This window comes from Homarus americanus, unplaced genomic scaffold, assembly GCF_018991925.1.
Source record: "Homarus americanus isolate GMGI-L3 unplaced genomic scaffold, GMGI_Hamer_2.0 scaffold41027, whole genome shotgun sequence".
NCBI lineage: Eukaryota > Metazoa > Arthropoda > Malacostraca > Decapoda > Nephropidae > Homarus > Homarus americanus.
The window spans coordinates 1,093,894-1,114,571 of NW_024745073.1; the positions used below are offsets into that span (position 1 = coordinate 1,093,894).

The window sequence follows — 20,678 nt, forward strand, 5'->3', positions numbered from 1 at the left end:
GACATTGTAAATTTCAAATGAAGGTAGTTTATTTAATGATTTTTTTGTGAATTCAACTTATAAAATAACAAACTATAAGTCCATTTCAAGTGTTTTCTCTTTAAGTTTTAAGTTGCATACATTCATTACCAGCAGTCGTACTTAGATTACTCAGAAACAAAAATTTACCTTTCAATAAAATAAAATCTGACAAAATTATAGTAATCATAATGTGATTTTAATTAATTTATTGGAAGATACAACTGTATCTAGATGAAGTACTTTATAGATGTATTTAACTAAAAGTTAGCCTTTCGAGCTTTCATAGCAGCAAACTGGGAAACCACATCTTCAAAGTCAATCACACGTGTTAGATCGCTTTCAATGGACATGCTGGTAAGGCAGTTCAGTTTATCTTGGCTCATTGTAGCACGCCTTTCCCTTTTCACCAGTTTCATTTTTGAGAAAATGCGTTCTGTTTCACACAGTGACATGCAATGACAAAAATATTCTCAAAGCTATGCTGACATTTGGTAAAAAATGCTTCCAAATTCTGATGTTTCATGAACTGGAGCATGTCGTCATTGAAACCATGCACAAATGGTGAACTTGTAGATGTACTAGAGAAGAGCAAACATGTGAAACAGTAGAGTTTACCTTGTGATTTAGAGAAGAGTACCATTCTCTCTTTACTGATTCGCCATTACTCAAAGTTCTGAAGAATACAGACGGCTGGATTAAGCTTAATAGGGGCCTGAGGCACACATCAACTTGGGGGCCCCTACCCTCAAGGTATATATTTATATAGCAAGAACAAAATATACCAAAATTTATCAATGATTTCATCAATATTAAGCTAATGCAAAATAACACATTCAATGTTCATAAGAGACAGAAAATTGAGACGTTGCTAGGACATCGTTGAACGAAGTTCATGTTTTATATGTTTCAACTTCGAGAATGTTTGAATTTGGGGGCCCCTTAGAGTCGGGGGACCTGAGGCCAGTGCCTCATGGTTAATTCGGCACTGAATACAGACTTAGAGAGGAAACAGCGTTTCTGATGTTCACCTGAGCCATACGTTCTTAATGTTCCTTTAAAATCAGAGTCATGATACTGACTAGTATCTGGCCCAGCCTTTGACCAGTAAATTTGAAGTTCCTGTGATATTGGTCTTCTCCATTTCCCAGGATCAGTTTCAATGTACTGAATATCATGCCGTTTAATTTCATCACTTTTCTTTGATTGATCAGTTGTATGTGTAGCAGACAAGGTATCACAGCCAGGTAAGTACCCTTCGTCTAGTTGGTCAGTTGTAGCTTGTAGGTGCAACATCAGGCTCAGCAGACGAGGTACTACAGCCAGGTAAGTCCTCTTCGTTTAGTTGGTCAGTTGTAGGTGTAGCATCAGCAAACGAGGTACTAAAGTGTGGCAAGTCTTTTTTCTCACTTTGGTTTATATTAAAAAAAATGAAATCTTATTTTTTTAAGTTCAGCAGAATACTGTTGTTTTTGTTTTCTGGCTTTGCGCTTAGCAGCTCCACTTAAACCTTTGCCACTCATTATTTTAATAACTGAAACTGAAAGCCTGAAATGCAGAATTGAATATGATAAATATCATAAATTCACAAATTTCATGCATATGTAGACTGGTAGATATTTGTAGTTACCCAAATTCACGTTATACCATAACTCTAAAGCATAGAATCATATTCATCCAATGCACAGTAAACTTAGTAAAGACATAAAATCCAATGATAAATATGAATAAATGAGTGTCACGCCGAGCAGCTCTCATACAACACACCCAAGCGATCGAACGTGAACATACCGAGACTGAGCGAGTGACTGTTGACGCGTCTTATTTCTGCTCCGGGGTGGGGGTGGACGGGTTCTTTGCAATATAGGGGGGGGGAGGTATGTGCAAGTTGGGCAACAGTGTATGGGTCCGCCAACGGCAGAAGCTCAACTGTCAGTTTCGGACTTCCGGTTCAGCCTCTAAGATGTGTGGACATGTCAGTTCCCCCTTCTCACCTTCGCTAATAAACAGACTATGGACGCGGCCTATCATTGTCCACTTTTTGGCACCCTAACAGTACTATAATAAATCATACATGTAATTTTGCTCTAATATAAGCAGTGCCGGGTTAAGACTTTCGTAGGCCTTAGGCACCTCCAAGATATGGGGCCCCATTTGACAGCATATTCACTAATAACACAAGCTAGTACCTAATTATAAAATGTGATGTCGAGAGAATAAGATTCAGTGATGTTTGCCATGAATTGAGTAAAAGAAAATGGGTTAGATCAGCTGTTCTTGTACAGTACAGAAATAGTTTTGTTTACAAGAAGCACAGCTAGCTGGTGGACACTAATAGGATTAAGTAATAAATGAATGGAAAAAAGTACCTCAGTATCAATTTAATAATAACATGTAGAAAAAGGGGAAGAAAAATTTTCGTTTTATTTTTCGTAGGCCCCCAATATCTCGTAGGCCCTAGGCACTATGCTTACTGTGCCTAATGGATAATCCGGGCCTGAATATAAGCCCGGTGTAGTGGACCAGAAGTTGCTCGGTGTAGCAGAGCCATGAGCTCGTAACACTCGTCTTACCCGCGGTGCCCACCATTTCTCTGTGGATGTCGGTCACACTAGAATAACCCATTATAGTACATCCTTCTTTCCTCACACAGCCAAACTGTGAAATGCTCTGCCTTCTTCTGTGTTTCCACACTCATACAATGTCTCAATTTAAAAAGCTGGTTTTCCGGCATCTTCGTGATGTAGATTAATATCACCTTTTCCTTTTCTATTTTTAATTTCTTTTTATTCTTATTTTTCCGCCCCCATGCCCCGATGTGAGTCGATGACCTGTACCGGGTGAGCTATTCCCCGTAAAAAATAACAATAAAAATAACAATAATAATATAAACAATTGAAATTGAAAAATTGAATAATAATATTGTGAGATATCTTTCGTTGAGGGAGGCCTTATATAAAATTATTAAGGCATTGGCGAATAACACATAGTGAAAAAAATTACACAATTTAAGATAATTAATAATATTATATAATATTATAGAGTAACTTTATCATTTTTAGACCGTTTAAAAAATAAATATAAGGTAAATACTATTCCCTGACACTGGGAGCGTTGGCTCTACTGTCCCCCATGTAAACACAGCAGCTGAGTTGTAACTTGTGAGTGAAATTTTGTTTTATTGTATTGTCAGGATTGTGTATTAATATGGAGAAGATGTGTGCAGGGATTATACAGTGAGCCTTACAATTGTTGTGTGGACAAGTTAAGAGACTTGCTGAACATTTAGGCAGGGGTTATATGACTTTTGGTAAAATTAGCAGTTTGGGCCAATAGGATTAAGTAGTTTAGAAATTAGTTTATCTTGTGTTTAATTGAATTTGATCTTTATTTTTTGGGGGAAAGTAGCCCGTTTTAGAGTTATCCCCCAAAAAGTATGGACAAATTTTAAATTAATTTTGAAAGTTATTTTTTGCCCCGTGGTTGAAATGGGGCTAGAAATACTCCAAATAAGGAGATGTAAAGGTCAATATTTATAGTTTTTCTTCCTTTTTTATTGTTTTATAATTTAAAAAGGTTAAAAGCTATTTTTGGAAAAGTAGATTTTTCTCTATTTTCCCCTGGGTGTGTGGGGTATGGCCGGTGGCACCCAAATCCGGGTCTTAAGAGTTAAGTAAGAGACACAGGAGGATAGAGAGATGTGAGTTGAATGAAGAAGTGGCCGTCAGTTTCTGTCTCTTACCACAGTACCATGCATGGTGATTTAGACGGTACTGACACTCTGAATTACATCTCCGACACTTTACAGATGAAACAACCACCGTGAGCCCTAAAAATGTCAATGGCTGCTGCGTCATTGTCCAAAAATGTGCTGAATAATGCGGCAGTCAGCTAATGTACATCCATCTCACACAGACGCCATCTTCCAATTGCCCGCAAACGCTGATTAACGCACGAGTATGACATCACATCAACACTCACACTGATTGGGCTAGTATTATGAAATAAAAATTAAAATAACTCGTGAACTATAAATTTCCAACGGAAACGTTATAGAATCTTTTTTTTTTGTTCTATCTCTCCCCATACTGTCTATGACTCAATATTCAGTCAGGTGCTGGCAACTACCAAATATTGGCCCGTGCTGGTCCGGGATGATGCTGGCGTTGGTAGGAAACTATTACTAGTATGTCGTGTTTTGGAGTCGTGTTAGATGGGTTTGAACTTAATGCAAATTTACAGTTTCAGCCACAACTACTCTTCAACCATAATTTTTTTTTATTCCCATGGTATTTGGTGTGATCCATTCCAATTTTACCTTCATATCCGTCGGAAATGAGTGGTTTTGGAGTTACAGTAATATCAGCGTTAGCCGGAATCCCTCAAACCTGGAACTCTCCGATAGCCGGAATTTAAATTTTCAGAGGGGCACATTTTCCGGAAAATTCTGAGAAAAATTTCCTGGCACCCGAAAAATTCCGGGGATGGGGGAGCTGTTTTCCGGGTTTGAGAGATGAAAATTAGGTGCATTTTCTGGAAATTCCGATAAAAATTTTTCAATTATATGTAAAATTCCATGGATGAGGGATATTTTTCCGTGTTCTAGAGATGATGTAATGGATAATTTGTGGAACTCCCGAGAACATGTTTCCGTTACCTGGAAAATTCCAGGGATGAGGGACTTTTTTCTGGGTTTGAGAGAGTCGTCTCGTTATCCGGAAATCTTTCGTTCCCGGAAGTGCTCTGCACCAATTGTTCCGGTTAACGGGGATATCACTGTATCACCCCTCCCCTCTACAGAACCTGACCTAACCAACCAAAGAAACCTAACCTTACCTAACTTCCTAGCTGTCCCCGCCATATTAAACAGAAGTACTTAAGGTGGGAGTATTTTGATATCTGGTAAAAGTGAAACCAACTTTGTTGAAGTGCTATGGTGTAACGGGTAATTTTGTATTTTGTGGACATGAGAGTCCAGGTACTCCTCGACTTACAACCTACCCGACTTTCGACCACCCAGACATACGACCGCCCCAGTCGTATAAAATATTTCTCAAATTATGTATTTTCGAGTCCCGACGTCAGTGATCGCGCTGTGAACTGACAAAATTTTTGTTTGTAATTCCCTTTAAAATGGCTGGTAAGCGTAAAAGTGAGAGTTTTTGTGGTACTGAGAAGAAAAAGAGACACCCATTTTAGATTTTCTATGTATGTATTATTTTTGCATTTTTGACTTACGACTTACGTCGATCCCTAACCCCGTCGTAAGTCAGGGACTGACTGTACAGTACAGTATGCTCAGACCGAGTGGGTCAGTTGTAAACAGACGACACGCGGTGACTGCAGAGTTGTGTTAATTTCTTACAGAAAGTGGAATTTGAAAAAGTTGTTCCTATTGACGAGATATAACTAATGGTAAACACAAAATTGCTCTAAACGATTTGTGGCTGAAACTGTAATACGACCTAAGATGATAGTGATAGATGGTACAGCAGCTGTCTGTGTCTAACCTAACCTGACTTAACCTCCCCAAGTTTTTTATAGTAAATGTAATATTTTATTTGTTACAGGAGATGTTACAACAAAACTTGGGGAAATTGAGCTGCTCCATAACAGCTGAAAATGATAACTGGCGCATCGAACGAAAGCTGTCACCAGCACTATCACCAATGCCACCACCACTACTAGCACCACCACCTATGGCAAGGTAAACTATAGGAGCAGTTCTCATAGCCTAAACAGTAAATCTTTGTGCCCTTCAAATTCTTAAGACAAGTTCTTGTAACTGTGCTCATGTTAGTCATTTGTCTGTCTGTCTTCTTTTTTATATCTTTCTATCTATTTCTCAGTCAGTGGCTCCCAGGCTGTTGACCATGGGGGCAATTTAAACTATGTGAGTTCATAATAAAACTAGCAGAGTGCCAGAGTTTAAACCAGCGGTCTGCAACCCTCATATTTGTGGCCGGCATTATAGCATCCAAAATATGTGATGAGTGGCCAGCTAAGTTGATAAGGCAAGATAAGGATATTGAAACACTTGATGCAGGAAACACCTAATCTGATATTCTATGTTAAACTGGTAAATTATACCTCACAATGCTAGTACATAAAATACTTGTAACGATTACTGTTGAAAATATGCTTCAAATCGTTTTCTTTTTAAACAGACATGGACAGTCATATATTGACGAAGTAAGAAAGATAATATTAAAATAATTTGACCAAAGACAGCTGCCAAAGCCATGAGATACTTATTTCCGTAAAGTCTTTATGCCAGCAGCATGTGGTCTTCTTAAGGCCAGGCAGCACCCATCTAGGTACTAACGTAAGGGCGAATTTTTTGTCCATAACTCAAATTTATTGGTCATAATTTACAAAATCTGTAAGAGCGAATTTCCGTAACCATAGTTTCCGTAACCTGGGGGATGCCTGTATGTGACACCTTTATGATGCATCTTGTGAATCCATATATGGGAATCGATGGTCTAAACCATTGGAAAAACACATTGCTTAACTCGAGAGCCTTGTTGGTTGAAAATATAAATTTACCCAAGTATTTGTCTCTGTCAATCTATATACAGTACAGAATATCTATCTATTCATCTTATCTATATCTGTCAGTATTGTATCTATTTTAATATTTTCATCTCTTTATGTCTGTCTATCACCCAATCTACCTGTCTATTTGTCTAAACTACTGTATTAATGTACCACTAATTTTGTTGGGAATGTTAAGGCAAAAATGACAGAGTTTGTCAAGCAGGCAAAGTTTACGGTCCCAAGAAAGTTCACATAAATCAAACTTGCAGAAAACAAACAATTTCTGGAGTGAATGACGATTATTTATGGTCATATTTTTATCATGAACTGTTGTGTATATTAAATGTTTTTTCTTTGTTTGTTGCAGATGAGTAACGACTAAACCCTTGAGAAATTAACAACTGGATCATGGAAACACTGCTGTTACAGGTATGTCTGTCTGTCTGTCTGTCTAACTGTCTGTCTAACTGTCTATCTTTAAGTATCTTTATCTCTTTATCTTTCTACCATTCTTTCAATACCTGTATGTCAGTCAGTCTGTCTGTTTGGTATCTATATCATCTGTCAGACTCTTTATCTATACAAGTATCTGCCTTATCTATATCTATGCTATCAGTAAGAAAGATACTGACAGTGAGTGAGGAAGGTGGGTACACAAGAGGTACAATGAGTGAGAAAGGTGGGTACACAAGAGGTACAGTGAGTGAGGAAGGTGGGTACACAAGAGGTACAGTGGAGTGGATGGCAGACTGCAGGATGTTGCTGACTGTAAGTGTTGTGCATGTGCAGGTAAGTATGTGTCAACAGCAAGACTGAAGAAACTCAATACTGAAGATTATCCCTAGACTGTGTGGATGAGTTCTGCTGCCTGGGTGACATGATCAGTGCTGGAGGGGGTGCTGAAGGTTGCTGTGTTGTGAGTCATGGATGATGGATGAGTTCTGCTGCCTGGGTGACATGATCAGTGCTGGAGGGGGTGCTGAAGGCTGCTGTGTTGTGCATCATGGATGAGTTCTGCTGCCTGGGTGACATGATCAGTGCTGGAGGGGGTGCTGAAGGCTGCTGTGTTGTGAGTCATGGGTGAGTTCTGCTGCCTGGGTGACATGATCAGTACTGGATGGGGTGCTGTTCATTTTCAAGAGTCATTAAAGGCTGGAGGAAGTTTTGGGAACTCCTGTCTTTATTGTCAGCACGAGGACTTTCCCATCACATGAAAGGAAGAATGTATACAACTGGTGTGAGAAGTGAAACATGGGCAGTTAAAAAGGATGACATATGCAGTCTTGAGTGAGCTGAAATGAGAATGGTGAGGTGTATGTGTACTGTGACGCTGAAAGATAAGAATCACCGTTCAGAGCTAAGAGGACGGCTGGGTATTGAGAGTATCGGCCAAGATTTACGTATAAGTGCAGTAGACCGAGAACGGGAGTGTGGGGAGAATGGATGAGACCAGCTGGGTTAAGTGGCGTATTTGTCTAAATGTGGTGAGGAGGAGAGCCAGTGGTAGGTGACCAAGAATGACATGGGGAGAGATTGTAAGAAATGATCTTAGAACCTGACAAGACAGACTGCAAGAGATGGCATGGGAAAATGGCTGTATGATTTGGATGGTGATGATTTTGTTCTATCTGTCTGTCTCTTTCAGGCTATCTATCTATTTATACTACTGTGCTGTATTTCTCACCATATTAAAGGCAACCACAGATATAGCATGAAAGGTTTATAGTCTCAAGAAAGTTCACCTAAACTAAACTTTCATAAAAGGAACAAATATTAAAATGAGAAAAATTGCAATGTGTTCCATAACCTGTACAGTACAGTTGACCCTCGCCAACGAGAGGAACGAATAAAAAAAATAATAATAATAAATAAAAGGAAAGAAAAAATACTGCATGCCATTTGACAACTGTTTCACTAAAGATGTGGGAGACAGGGGTGTGCTCCTCCCTCATGGGCTGACTCCTGACAACGTAATAAAAGTTTATTGTGTGTTTTTTTACCTTTTGATACTAATTTTTTGACTAAGTCAAAGAAAGCTTGTGTGTGCATGTAACTGCTAAAAAAGTGAATAAAACTACGTATATCTACCCAAAAGTACGAGTTGAAAAATAACAAGAACACAGCTTGGCCTGGTGTATATGATGTAGGGTGAATTATGGAGACATTTGTAAGGTTAAAAATATGTCTTATATGGTGGGAAATATGGTATATCTCTTTACATCTTTCTGTCCATCTGTCTACAGTATATCTATCTTATATATACTGTACACAGAACTACTGTACTAACCATGGTAGACAGTTGACAATGCATGTGATTAATACCTGGAATACAAATATTTGCAGGAAAATGTCCAATATATTCAGCAACTAGACCACTTTAATGATATAGAACCAAGAAAATATTGTTTATTGTTTTTATACCAAAACACTGGCGATTGTCTCTCAGATATATCAGGAGTTGTATATCTTTAGCGGTGCATCACCGTGTCCTGGGTTCATTCCCCAGCCTGGGACAGATGTTACCCTCACTAACAAACATGGCAGGTTTTCTCCAGGTACAATTCTACAGTTTCCTCCCATACTGTATAGTTTTAACAGACCAACTGCCCAAACGGCTCAATTCTGGTAATTATGACGTCGCTACGTTTACTTATACAAAGGTGAATCCTAATTTAATGTTGACTTGGCCATAGTGAGCTTTAACATTTATGCCACTGATGAATGAGTCTTGATCGCACACAACTATAAGGCGGCCTTCTCTTGCCACTCCATCTTCCCTCTGGCCTTTATTGTAGAAAAGCCAAGAATTATTATTGTGTGAGTATATAGTGGATCTCTGAGGTGACAATAATAAATATTTTGGTGTTAAGTCGGTGGTGTGAGTCTTGTACTGTGCAGGTCTGACCCACCTGTTACAAACTACTGCAGGGAGTGAAAACCTTCATTAAAAGGTTTAACTTGGCAGTATTCAGAAGGTCACAATGAAGACGTCCTCAACGGCACTTGATGGTTAATAACAGGGCCATTTTTTATTACTTACTTTTGACCTTTATGATGCGGTTCAGCCATTATCAGATGCAGGTCAGGAACACTAAGGACTGTTCCTCTATAATGCTCACTGAGTAAATGAGGATAGTTGCTTCAAGGCTCCACGGGGCAGGTTGTTACCAGGTTTAATTTACAATTCACATTTATTACATGGAATTATACATTTTCCACAATATGTGCTGAACTGTATACCTGTGTTGTCTATATACATGATGAACCGTATCCCTGTGTTGTCTATATACATGATGAACTGTATCCCTGTGTTGTCTATATTGTTTTAGCTGTGGTAAGATACCAAACTATCTCACTTGTTAACACTTGCCTGAACGAGTGTAGGTTAGTCGCTGGTACCTTTGATGCAGCTGAGTGAGATATAGGGTCATCTCACATCATGTCACCTTTGATGCAGCTGAGTGAGATATAGGGTCGTCTCACGTCATGTCACCTTTAATGCAGCTGAGTGAGATATCGGGTCATCTCACTTCATGTCACTCTTGATACAGCTAAGTGAGACATCAGGTCATCTCACGTCATGTCACCTTTGATTTAATGTAAACACACGTGCTGATTTAATAGTTATATTGGGTAGTAATGTCTGTACAATTATTTGGTATTGACAGACTAATGAGCATTAGCTATTGGCTTGTAATTAGCTGATATATTTAGAGAGAGGTACAGCCCGGAGAGCTGGTCTCATGACACGACTTTAGGGCATTGTGTCGGGCTGTGAACTGGGCTGAACTCTTTTGAGTCTGGTGACTCGTGGTTTGAAGGTAACCACACTTCAACAGGTCATTAACTAAATAACCTACCACACTGAGGGCTGTACACCCTAGGAGGTGTGACAACAAATGTTTATGGGCTGTACACCCTAGGAGGTGTGACAGAACAAGTGTTTATGGGCTGTACACCCTAGGAGGTGTGACAGAATGGGGTTGCTTGCGGGCTGTACACCTCAGGAGGTGATAGAACACATCAGCACGGGCTGCATTCCTAGGAGGCAAGGAAAAAATAAACAGCGAGGGCTGTACACCCCAGGAGGTGTGACAGAAGAAATGTTTATGGGCTGTACACCCCAGGAGGTGTGACAGAAGAAATGTTTATGGGCTTTACACCCTAGGAGGTGTGACAGAACAAATGTTTATGGGCTGTACACCCCAGGAGGTGTGACAGAACAAATGTTTATGGGCTGTACACCCTAGGAGGTGTGACAGAACAAATGTTTATGGGCTGTACACCCTAGGAGGTGTGACAGAAGAAATGTTTATGGGCTGTACACCCTAGGAGGTGTGACAGAACAAATGTTTATGGGCTGTACACCCTAGGAGGTGTGACAGAACAAATGTTTATGGGCTGTACACCCTAGGAGGTGTGACAGAACAAATGTTTATGGGCTTTACACCCTAGGAGGTGTGACAGAACAAATGATTATGGGCTGTACACCCTAGGAGGTGTGACAGAACAAATGCTTATGTAGCTGTATGCTCAATAGTCTGGGTGATAGAATGTATATAATGAGTATATGTCCTTAGCTCATATTTATATAATATTATTGTGACAGAGGCTAATACAATATACTGAACTGTATACTTGCATTGTCTATATACATGGTGAACTGTATACCTGTATTGCTTATATACATGCTGAACTGTATACCTTCATTGTCTATATGCAGGTTGAACCAATTGTAAACTTATATGATAAGTTTACATAATAAATATATATCTATCTATCTAAAGTGGTCTAGTGTATGTAAATATTTTGATCTTTTCCCTGATAATGTTGTTTCATCACAGGTGTTACTCTGTTGTAGTGTGAGCCAGTGTGAGGTGGAGGTCAATATTAAATTGAGGTGTTTAGCTGTGGCTCTGGAAGATTGACAATTTGTCTTATTTTAATTATAAACCAGAACACCTTTATTTCTCTCTGTTTATCGAGGTATAATTTGGCTAAATTTATCTTTTAAATTAAAGAACAAAATTATTTCCTTTTGTGTTTTTAAGGACTTTAGAATTAATATGATTTAGTGAGACTGTTGAACCGTTCAGGTACTTCACATATATTTACCATTTATGTTAAGCTAAACCGTAAATACATTTTATTGTTGGTGAAGGAATTCAATCTCATTAGTTCGGTGTCATTTGATGTTGCTGTAAAATCTGTTGAGTGACTTAAGCGGCAATTATTCTGTTATAGTCTTACCAGTTAATGTTGTTTTAGGAGATACAGTTTATAATGCAGTGATCTCCGTTAAAACAAACCATTTTTATTTTCTAAATTTGTCCAAATTTGTCGTTCTGGGTTATGAAGGTGTGCATGGTGGGAAAGGCTTTGGAATAAGGAATACTGAAGGTGAAAGAACACTTGAGTTTGGGGATGGTATGTAACATGTGTTTAAGAATTGAGCAAGTAGGCTGACCATGTAGGCCTAAGGCAGGTGGCACAGAAACCCAGATTGGCTACATTTTGGTCAGGAAATTAGAACAGGGTGTGTGTGTGTTACTTAAAGATGGAGGGAGAGGAAGATGGTAGATGTTCCAAGAAGGAGAGTGTGGGAATTGTGAGGGAACTGAATGTAAAGGAAACATTTTCTTGTGAGTTGAGAGGCTAGGAAACAGCCAGTGAGGGGCAGTGTACCAAGACGCTGGGCCATAATGAAAGATGTTCCGTTGAGTGTGATTGATGGCGGGAATTATGAAGTGGAGAGAGAGAGATAAAAAGAGAAAAGAAGTTTGTGTGAGACGTGGAAGATGGTTGGCAACAGAGAGAAGTACAGTACCTGGAGGCTAAACTGAGATGGTTCAGGAGAGAAAGGAGGAAACTAACTGTGTCAAGAGAAACAGGAGTTAGGCAAAGAATGACATGAGGACAGGTTGTAAAGAAATGTTGGTGCTGCTATAGTAACTGAGTATGTTTGTTGCTTGGAACAATATGAACAAACTGAACAGAAAACAAATGAATAATTGAACACAAAAAATTGCGAAATTGTCAAATAATGTCAAAATATTCAGAACTCGGTTAATTTGTATTCTCAGTAATTCGGGTGACCCAGAGTCTCTTTTTGTCAACTGAATGAGGGTATAGTCTCGTTTGTGGTCCACCGAACTACTGAAAATACAAACTTACCGAGTTCCGAATATTTTGACATTATTTAACAATTTCTCATTTTGTGTTCAATTGTTCATTTGTTTTCTGTTTAATTTGTTCAGGTTGTTCCTCATTATACCAACCAACAAACATACTCAGTTATCAAGCCTTGACTGCCACATAAAATACTCTATTTATAATTACTGTACAAACAAATATTTTTTAAGTGTACAAACAGTAATGATACAGTAATAAATAAATGTAAGACTTAATGTGAGGTGAACTGATAATATGTACATGATATTTATAAAGTGTAATAGCATTGAGGATCAGGTCTGGGGTCCACTGCTGTCATCAAGAAGATTAATCCCCAACCTACCTAACTCAGGAGACTGTTCCTTTGTTCTATGTGTTTCTCCCTTGTTTTGTTGTGTTAGTTGGCAGAAGAGGGACGTATAGTGTGTTTTATCCCAGCTGAGAAGAGATATGTAATTTGTGTCTTATTGTGGGTAAAAATAAGTATATATTAAATGCGTCCTCCGAAAGCGTCAATTTGCCACCAGAGTTTAACAGTTAATTCTTGTATAATATTTCTGATAAACTTCCTATTTGTTTAAGTTTGAAATAATTAGTGTATGTATCTTTATATAATTTAGCTAAATATCTTTCTCGTCAGAAACGGTCATTATGAATAAACTCATTTAGAAATACATCATTACTTTAGGACGAAATCGGACAAATTTGAAATAGCCAATCAGCTGTAACTCTTGAGGAGGGGGCGGGGCATCTCTTCTCAGCTGATAAAAAATGCGCTATAGTCAAACCAGCTCCAAAATTTCATTTCTCCAATGAGTGTTTTTACTTCATTTACCAGTGTGGCCATTACACTTATGGAATATCATCCACGATCTCACCTCACATTATTTATTACTGTATTATTTACTTTATTATTGTACTGTACGTACATTTTAAAACTATATATACCTGCACAATAATTATAACTAAAATATTGTATATGACAGCCAAGGCAACTTTTTGAACCACTCAGTTATTTCATATGCATTCCAAATTCAAATCGTTTAACAAAATTTTTGAGAAACGTATGAATTAAGCCGAAATCCGAATTACAGCGATCCTATTTAACCGTACTGTGTAAATACCCCAGTAGACTGCATATTATAGTAGTAGCAAAATGTCAGAATTATTTTGATGTATTAAATCTGATAATGCTAAATATTTTTGTATTTATCTTTTAAGGTCTTGACGTGCTTTACAGTAATATTTATAAGTCCAAAAATTCATTGTTAAGAATATTCTAAGTCCAAAAATTCACCGTTTAAAATATTCTAAGTCCAAAAATTCATTATTTAAAATATTATATGTCCAAAAATTATTCGTTTAAAATATTCTAAGTCCAAAAATTCATCGTTTAAATTATTCTAAGTCCAAAAATTCATCGTTTAAAAATATTCTAAGTCCAAAAAATGGCCAAAACTATTCCTGGACAAATTTTGAGTAATAATAAATTTTTGTGTGGTTTTAGAGGTAAAACATTTGTGCCATTCTTAAGAGCTCCAGCTTGGCATCTGTGTATTATAAGGTATAACGGACTACCCTGGACGTGGGGAGAGTAACTCACTGGGCCCCTACTGAGTTACTCTTCCCACGTCCAGGTAGTCCGTTATGCTTGTATTTTTTTATATTATTGGTGAATGATAATTTGAAGGTTTCACTCCGGAGACTCTTCCGATTATCCTTTACCAAATTTTTTCGACGTTATTCCTGGCAATGGCAAACTCAAAAAACACTTAAGGGTAAAAAAAAGGCAATTTTTTGGACATTTTTTGCTATTTTTAGCCAATTTTTTCATGAAAAATGCTATTTTTAGCATTTTTATTTAATTTTATAGGTTTTTTATTTATATTTATTATATTTTATTTATTTATATACCTGTTTTGTTTATATATATATATATATATTGTATATATATATTATTTATATATATATATATATATATATATATACACAGTATATTATTTATTTATGGTATGTATTTTTTTTTTTCAAGTTTATATATTTTTTTCATTTGTATATTATATTTGTATATATGAATTAGAATTTTTTCAAGTATTTAATTAAATTATTTTGATTCAAAATCTGAAGCTGAACTTAGTCAATTTTCTGTAAAAGTTGAAAATATTGTAAATGCTGGAAAAGGTTAATAGAGACATAGTGACATTTGGACATTTATTAATGGAAACTTAATGGTTCTATAAATTTGCAGGCCAGGGTAGCAGCACACAGTAGTCCAGAGCAGGGCAGCAGCACACAGAGCAGAGCCGTCCAGTACAACAGCACGCACAAAGCACAGTCGTCCAGGGGAGCGGCACACACAGAGCAGAGCCGTCCAGGACAGCATCATGCACAGAGCAGAGCAGTCCAGGGCAGCAGCACACATAGCAGAGCAGTCCAGGGCAGCAGCATGCACAGAGCAGAGCCGTCTAGGACAGCAGCATGCACAGGGCAGAGCCGTCCAGGGCAGCGGGCAGCAGCCAGCATGCACAGGGCAGAGCCATCCAGGGCAGCAGCCAGCAAGCAAGCACAGGGGAGTCCAGGGTGGCAGTAGCAAGCAAGTACAGGGCAGTGGCCAGTAAGCACAGTCTAGGGCAGCATGGCACTCCAGTGTTCAGAACAACATTTCTGTACAAAATAAAATGTAAAATTAATATTCAAATTTTTTAACCATAAAAATGTTTTAAACATAGTACAGGTAGTTCTGCTATAACGCGATAATTGTGTTCTTGTAAAATATCGTGTTATAGAAAATCGCGTAATAGAAATAACGGCTTATGGAGAAAATAGGGTTAGGTGCAGGTTACTCGAAATCGAAAAAATTTAGTAGTTAGCCTAACACAAAGGATAGCACAGTCTAAATAAATGTTACATTCATATCTAATAATGAAATCATACAGTAAATGTAAAACTTTACTTGATGGGGGAGAAGGGTGATTTTGAGGTTGATAAAATCGAGCTTCTCTTCAAGTGTTTTATCCTTTCTTTTACGATCCTCACCAGGAATTCTATCACCAGAACGCTTCTTGTTGATATTCTTCTTTACTATATTCACAGTTAATACAGTGGGGTATGCTATAACGAACGGATCCTACTACGAATATTCCTATAACGAACGGTTTTACCTATAAAATTGAGAATGCTACAACAAACATTATTTATTTTATTTTTTATTTATTTTTTCTAATTTATTGTTTATTATTACAAATATTAAAGATATTCTTTATTTCAGGGGTTTAGATGCATATTTATGCACTTTTTTACAATTTTATATTATATTTTTCAGTGTTAAGTGGTTGTATTTGGGGGCCTGGAACGGATTAATCCTATAACAAACGAATGCTATAACGAACAAGGTTCTAGAACCAATTAGATTCGTTATAGCATACCCCACTGTACCACAAAATTGGAGAAATAGTAAGCAAAATTCGCGTTATAGCAAACAAGCGTTCGCGTTCTACAAATATCGTTCCTAATTCATAAATCGCGTGACACTATCTCCTTCCACCACGTGCATCAACCATCCCCCACTGTTGAAGAGGCCAGCCACTACATCATTAACTAGCCCATCTACGTCTGGGCGGACACGGCCGTCATCCAGCGCTTCCTGCGTGTCAGGTGCCTCCACAACACCAGACAGTAATGTGGATGATGAGCTGGCCAAGTTGGGCTCTGCATCTTCAGAAGATGACTTGCCTAACTAAACGTGGGTGACAATATTTTTGATGGGATAAAGTAATGAAAAACAAAGTTGAAAGTGAAAATGCACGGGGAGAGCCAGTGACAAGAGGCAGCAGACATTATAGTAACACGCAGTAGCAGTATCATCCAGCTCTCAATTCAACTGCAGGATGCTTGCTGCATATATATTATGCCATATATTTTTCTCATTTATTAGTTAATAAAAGTCTTTAATATTTTGCATTTCTCTCAAGTACCAAGCCAAATTATTCCATTGAAACCCCTTCGATTTAGTGTGAATTCTATTTAAAACGACCTCTCCTGGAACATCTCGATTATATACATTCTACTGTACTATATTGAAATGGATGACGTGTATGAATAATTACAGTACTGTATAAGCCAGTGAGTGACCGGCATATTTAGTAAAGGAAAGCCAATTAGTTTATGCCATTGTCCAGTTTATAGGCAGGCAAGGGTGACAATACAATTTAATAAACCTGTAATAGGGCATTACTTAGTCGATTGTTCATAACTAGCAGATGCCCACCCCACTAGAGGTCACAACTTAAGGTTGATGCCACAGTAATTGCCAACAGTGTTTAACAGCCAGTACTTGCTAATAGTGTGCAAGGCACCCATACACTCGTATATTTTGTCAAACATGGTGTTTGATGTTACAATGTGTGTGGGCAAGTTTGAAGATTTAAACAAGTTTGATATTTTCTCATCCAACATGACGTATGTCAAACATGTTGGGTAGTGTGTGGCAAAAAAAAAAAAAAAAAAAAAGTTCCAACAGGCTCAGTCGAGTAGCAGTAGCCCTGGCAAGTGCACAGGACTCTTGCAAGAGTTTTATGCAGTTTATTGAACTTTATAAACAGCTTCTATGACTGTGGCAAATACAATAAAGATTACAAGAATATATATCTTAAAGGAGGATGTCAAGGGAAATTAGTGGAAAAGAAGAAAAATTATTCCTATTGCAACGAAGGCCTCCTAATACTGGCCCGTTGCTAGGACCTAGGTGGAAACCATCCCCCTGAGAAATAAAACAAGAGGCCCTCAACGTCAGGTTCCATCTCCTACGGAAGTAGGGTTTGGGACAAGCTCCTGGACGACCCTCACACAACCCAGACCACCTACGCAGGGAAGACATCAAAAAAGGGCAACCCCACGCCTGGTGGCCACGGTGTCTGCCCGCACTACAACCCAACCTGCGATCCATCTATGTCCACCACAACGATCCACCATGGATTAAAACTTAGATGATATAAGTTCTCATTTAACAAGTCAATCTAGTGAGTCCATAACATAATACAGTACAAGATTTTAATAAACATGTAATTGTAAAATCAAACTAGTCATTGTCTACCAAAGTAACCATTGTGCAACCTCATCCTAAATCCTAGGTTAGCTTAGTTAGCCAACAAACTCTAATATGTAAAACAAGGGGTGTTGTCCCTCTGTTAACTCCTTAAACTTCTTTTCCAACCTTTTCCCCCACGATTATATGTCGTGACTTCTCTATCCCTCATGTCTGGCTGTGCCTTGAGCCCCAGCATTTCTGCCATCCTTTCCCTACCTTACCCTAAAAAAAAAAAAAAAAAGGCAACTTGCTGGTGTGGCATCTCGAGACTGTCCTCTTTATGTATGGCGTCACTTTCTCCAACAGTTTAACCAAAGTTACATTACCCATTCTCATAACATTCTTATAATCTTGAGATGATACCACTAGTTCCTTTAATAGGACATCGTGAGAGAACTTGGGGTCTTTGTGCCATTCCTTCATCCATAATTTTTTTGTCCGTTTCAAGAGCAAGTATCATAGCAATACAGGCTGCCTCCTTACTCACGTAGTGTTGAGGCGCCAACTGAAGTTTGATCGTTCTATATGTTAATGTGTGGCGATGTATGATCAAACATGTTTGACAGTGTGAGGGCCAGCCATTACATGCCAACAGTATATAACAGCCAGTACTTGCCAGCGTGTCCAGATGCGATCGACCACACCTTGACCTCAGTTGGAAAGTTATTGAAGCAGACTTGACATTTCACTATAAAACAAACTGTCATTTTTCGTTAACCACTCACCACACCTTTAACGAGTTTTTCCCCTTACCCTTTAATAGATCTCAACGAAAAACGAAAGAACATACATGAATTCAGCGAGGCATTAAAAAATAAACGCGATTTCTTTGTTGTAATAATCAAAAAATTTTCCAAGTCCCAATTTGATGTTATGGTGACAACTTCGCTCTTTCGTAGAATACTTAAAATAACCCCAAACAAACCTTACTCAACTGAACACCAAAACCACCTACTTAATACCGAAAACATGAATAAGGTAAACTTACCTTAAGATTTTTAAAATATAGGAAATGCTAGGTCAGGTTTTCCAAGGGTTTGGTGTTATTTTTAGTATTTTACCCATTTTCCCTTTACTTTAAAAGCCCTGCCCACTTGAAACAAGTAATATTGTTAGTAATCACCCCTACATAGTTGGGATGGAGGGGGGGGGGGATATAGTGATTTGCCCCGAAGAGATGTCAAAATTCTCTAAAACGGCAAGAAATCTATCGAAAAAATATATTTTCATGGGTTAAAAAGGGGTTGGGTGTTTAACGAAAAATTATTGCAGAAACTTACCTTAAATAAGGAGGTGCTGTTGTGGGGTGTGAGCTGTTTGTTTGGGTTCACACTCAGGATGGGATGGAGAAAGCAAACTCACAATGTGCTCTCTGTATACACGTTGTATTGGATGTACAATGCAGCTTGGTGCTGGGAAGTGGCAGCATGGTTACAAGCGTGATGTAGAGAGAGCTAGTTGGTGAGGATGCTCAGAGGACAGCTTGTGGGTCGCCATGCTTGCCGTCGGGAGCGAGGACCGCCAGGCAGCGGCGGAGGTGGTGTTGCTGGCTGGTTGGTGTAGGTAGAAAGAGAGGTAGGTTACCACGAGGTCAGGTCTTAAATAGCGGAGGTAGGCGTGGCTTAGTAGTTGACCTCCGTCATGTAAGGCGGCGCTGGTTGACCTAGACCACGAGGCATCCACTGGAGAATTCGTGGGGTCGGCTACTCGGCAACAAACAGCGTTTGTAGGGGAGAAAGCCACTTCACTGTACTGTCCACGCTGACGACCACTGATGCAGCAAACAGGCCTTTAACACAACAGTAACAACTAGAGCCATCATCTTTAAGGAAAAGAACTAAACATTCGTCCATTGGCTGTTCTCAGGTTTTGGTACGAGAAAAGGATTTTTTTTATTCAAATCTGACCTTTATTTCATTTGCAAATTAGCGTTTTCTGCAAAACTAAAAATTTCGTTTTTAACAAACGAAAAATTTGCACAAAAACATTTCAAATTTAAGTAAAACCAAAAATAAAAAAAAAGCATTCATTTAACCAAAGGACCAAACAACCTAACCTATAAAGAGGCAAAGGAGACAACTAAAATGCGAGGAGTTTAACCTCAGGTAAACATGGCGGAAAGCTGCGGACAGCCAATGGACCAATATTAACCGAATAATCTTACGAGTAACAAATTACTTCGTTACATACAAGACCAAAACATACACCAAGTATGAGGACCGTTACTTAAATATTCACAAAGTCTTATGTACTTTGACCAAAACTAAATCATATTTCATAAATTAAAAACAAATAAACAGAGTAAAATATTCTCTAAAGTAACTGTATGTGACTACATGCGTTAACGACCATTAATCTATGCTTGTTCATAATAAATTAACTATTATCTTAATATTTTATTAAAGTCCATTTAAATATTTAATTTTAAAATAAAACTGTACAAAATCTACAAATTAATAACCTTAGTATAAACTTAACCACTAAAATTAAAACTTACTACACATTTTACAAACAGAGAGTCAAGTGAGAGACGACAGACATCGCCTCCTACCTCTTGTGTGTCTACTGGCAACTGGCCGGTCTGGAGTCTCTGGACCTTCACGTACCAATCACTAGTTTTCTTCCCGCCAAATTTTTATCCAAATGAGGGAATATTAAAAAATAAATCCATGCTTAATCGTACCTACAAATTTTATGTCAAATTAATTTATATCGTAGTGTAGAAAATAAAAGATAAGGAAAACTTTACAGAAAAATAAATAGAAATAAGAATACTGTACAGCAGTACTCCGTATTGTTCAGCTTCGGAATGGCCACGTGTTGATGCATCAGGGCTGCCAACATTACTGATATACTCAATTAT

The 20,678-nt window shown here is 38.1% G+C and overlaps 1 protein-coding gene and 1 long non-coding RNA gene across 4 annotated transcripts; one reads left to right on the plus strand and one right to left on the minus strand.

The window, feature by feature from the left end:
- Nucleotides 1–2,750: 2,750 nt before the first annotated feature.
- On the plus strand, nucleotides 2,751–15,419 carry LOC121878433. Of its 3 annotated transcripts, none has more exons than XR_006091153.1 (4): nucleotides 2,751–3,179; nucleotides 5,589–5,725; nucleotides 6,926–6,987; nucleotides 15,127–15,419. XR_006091153.1 is itself a non-coding variant. In XM_042384666.1 (2 exons), the coding sequence occupies exons 1-2, from the start codon at nucleotides 7,300–7,302 to the stop codon at nucleotides 15,317–15,319; spliced, it is 390 nt and encodes a 129-aa protein (XP_042240600.1). In that variant the 5' UTR covers nucleotides 7,249–7,299; the 3' UTR covers nucleotides 15,320–15,419. The 3 variants fall into 3 exon arrangements, 1 of the variants encoding a protein (XP_042240600.1); XR_006091152.1 differs by having other exon boundaries at nucleotides 2,756–3,179; nucleotides 14,978–15,419; XM_042384666.1 differs by lacking the exons at nucleotides 2,751–3,179; nucleotides 5,589–5,725; nucleotides 6,926–6,987 and adding an exon at nucleotides 7,249–7,347 and having other exon boundaries at nucleotides 14,978–15,419.
- Nucleotides 14,927–19,208, minus strand: LOC121878434. The gene is made up of 2 exons (XR_006091154.1): nucleotides 19,096–19,208; nucleotides 14,927–15,393 (listed from the first exon to the last, which is right to left on the minus strand). It is a non-coding gene; the product is annotated as an uncharacterized LOC121878434 (long non-coding RNA).
- Between the last annotated feature and the right edge of the window lie 1,470 nt (nucleotides 19,209–20,678).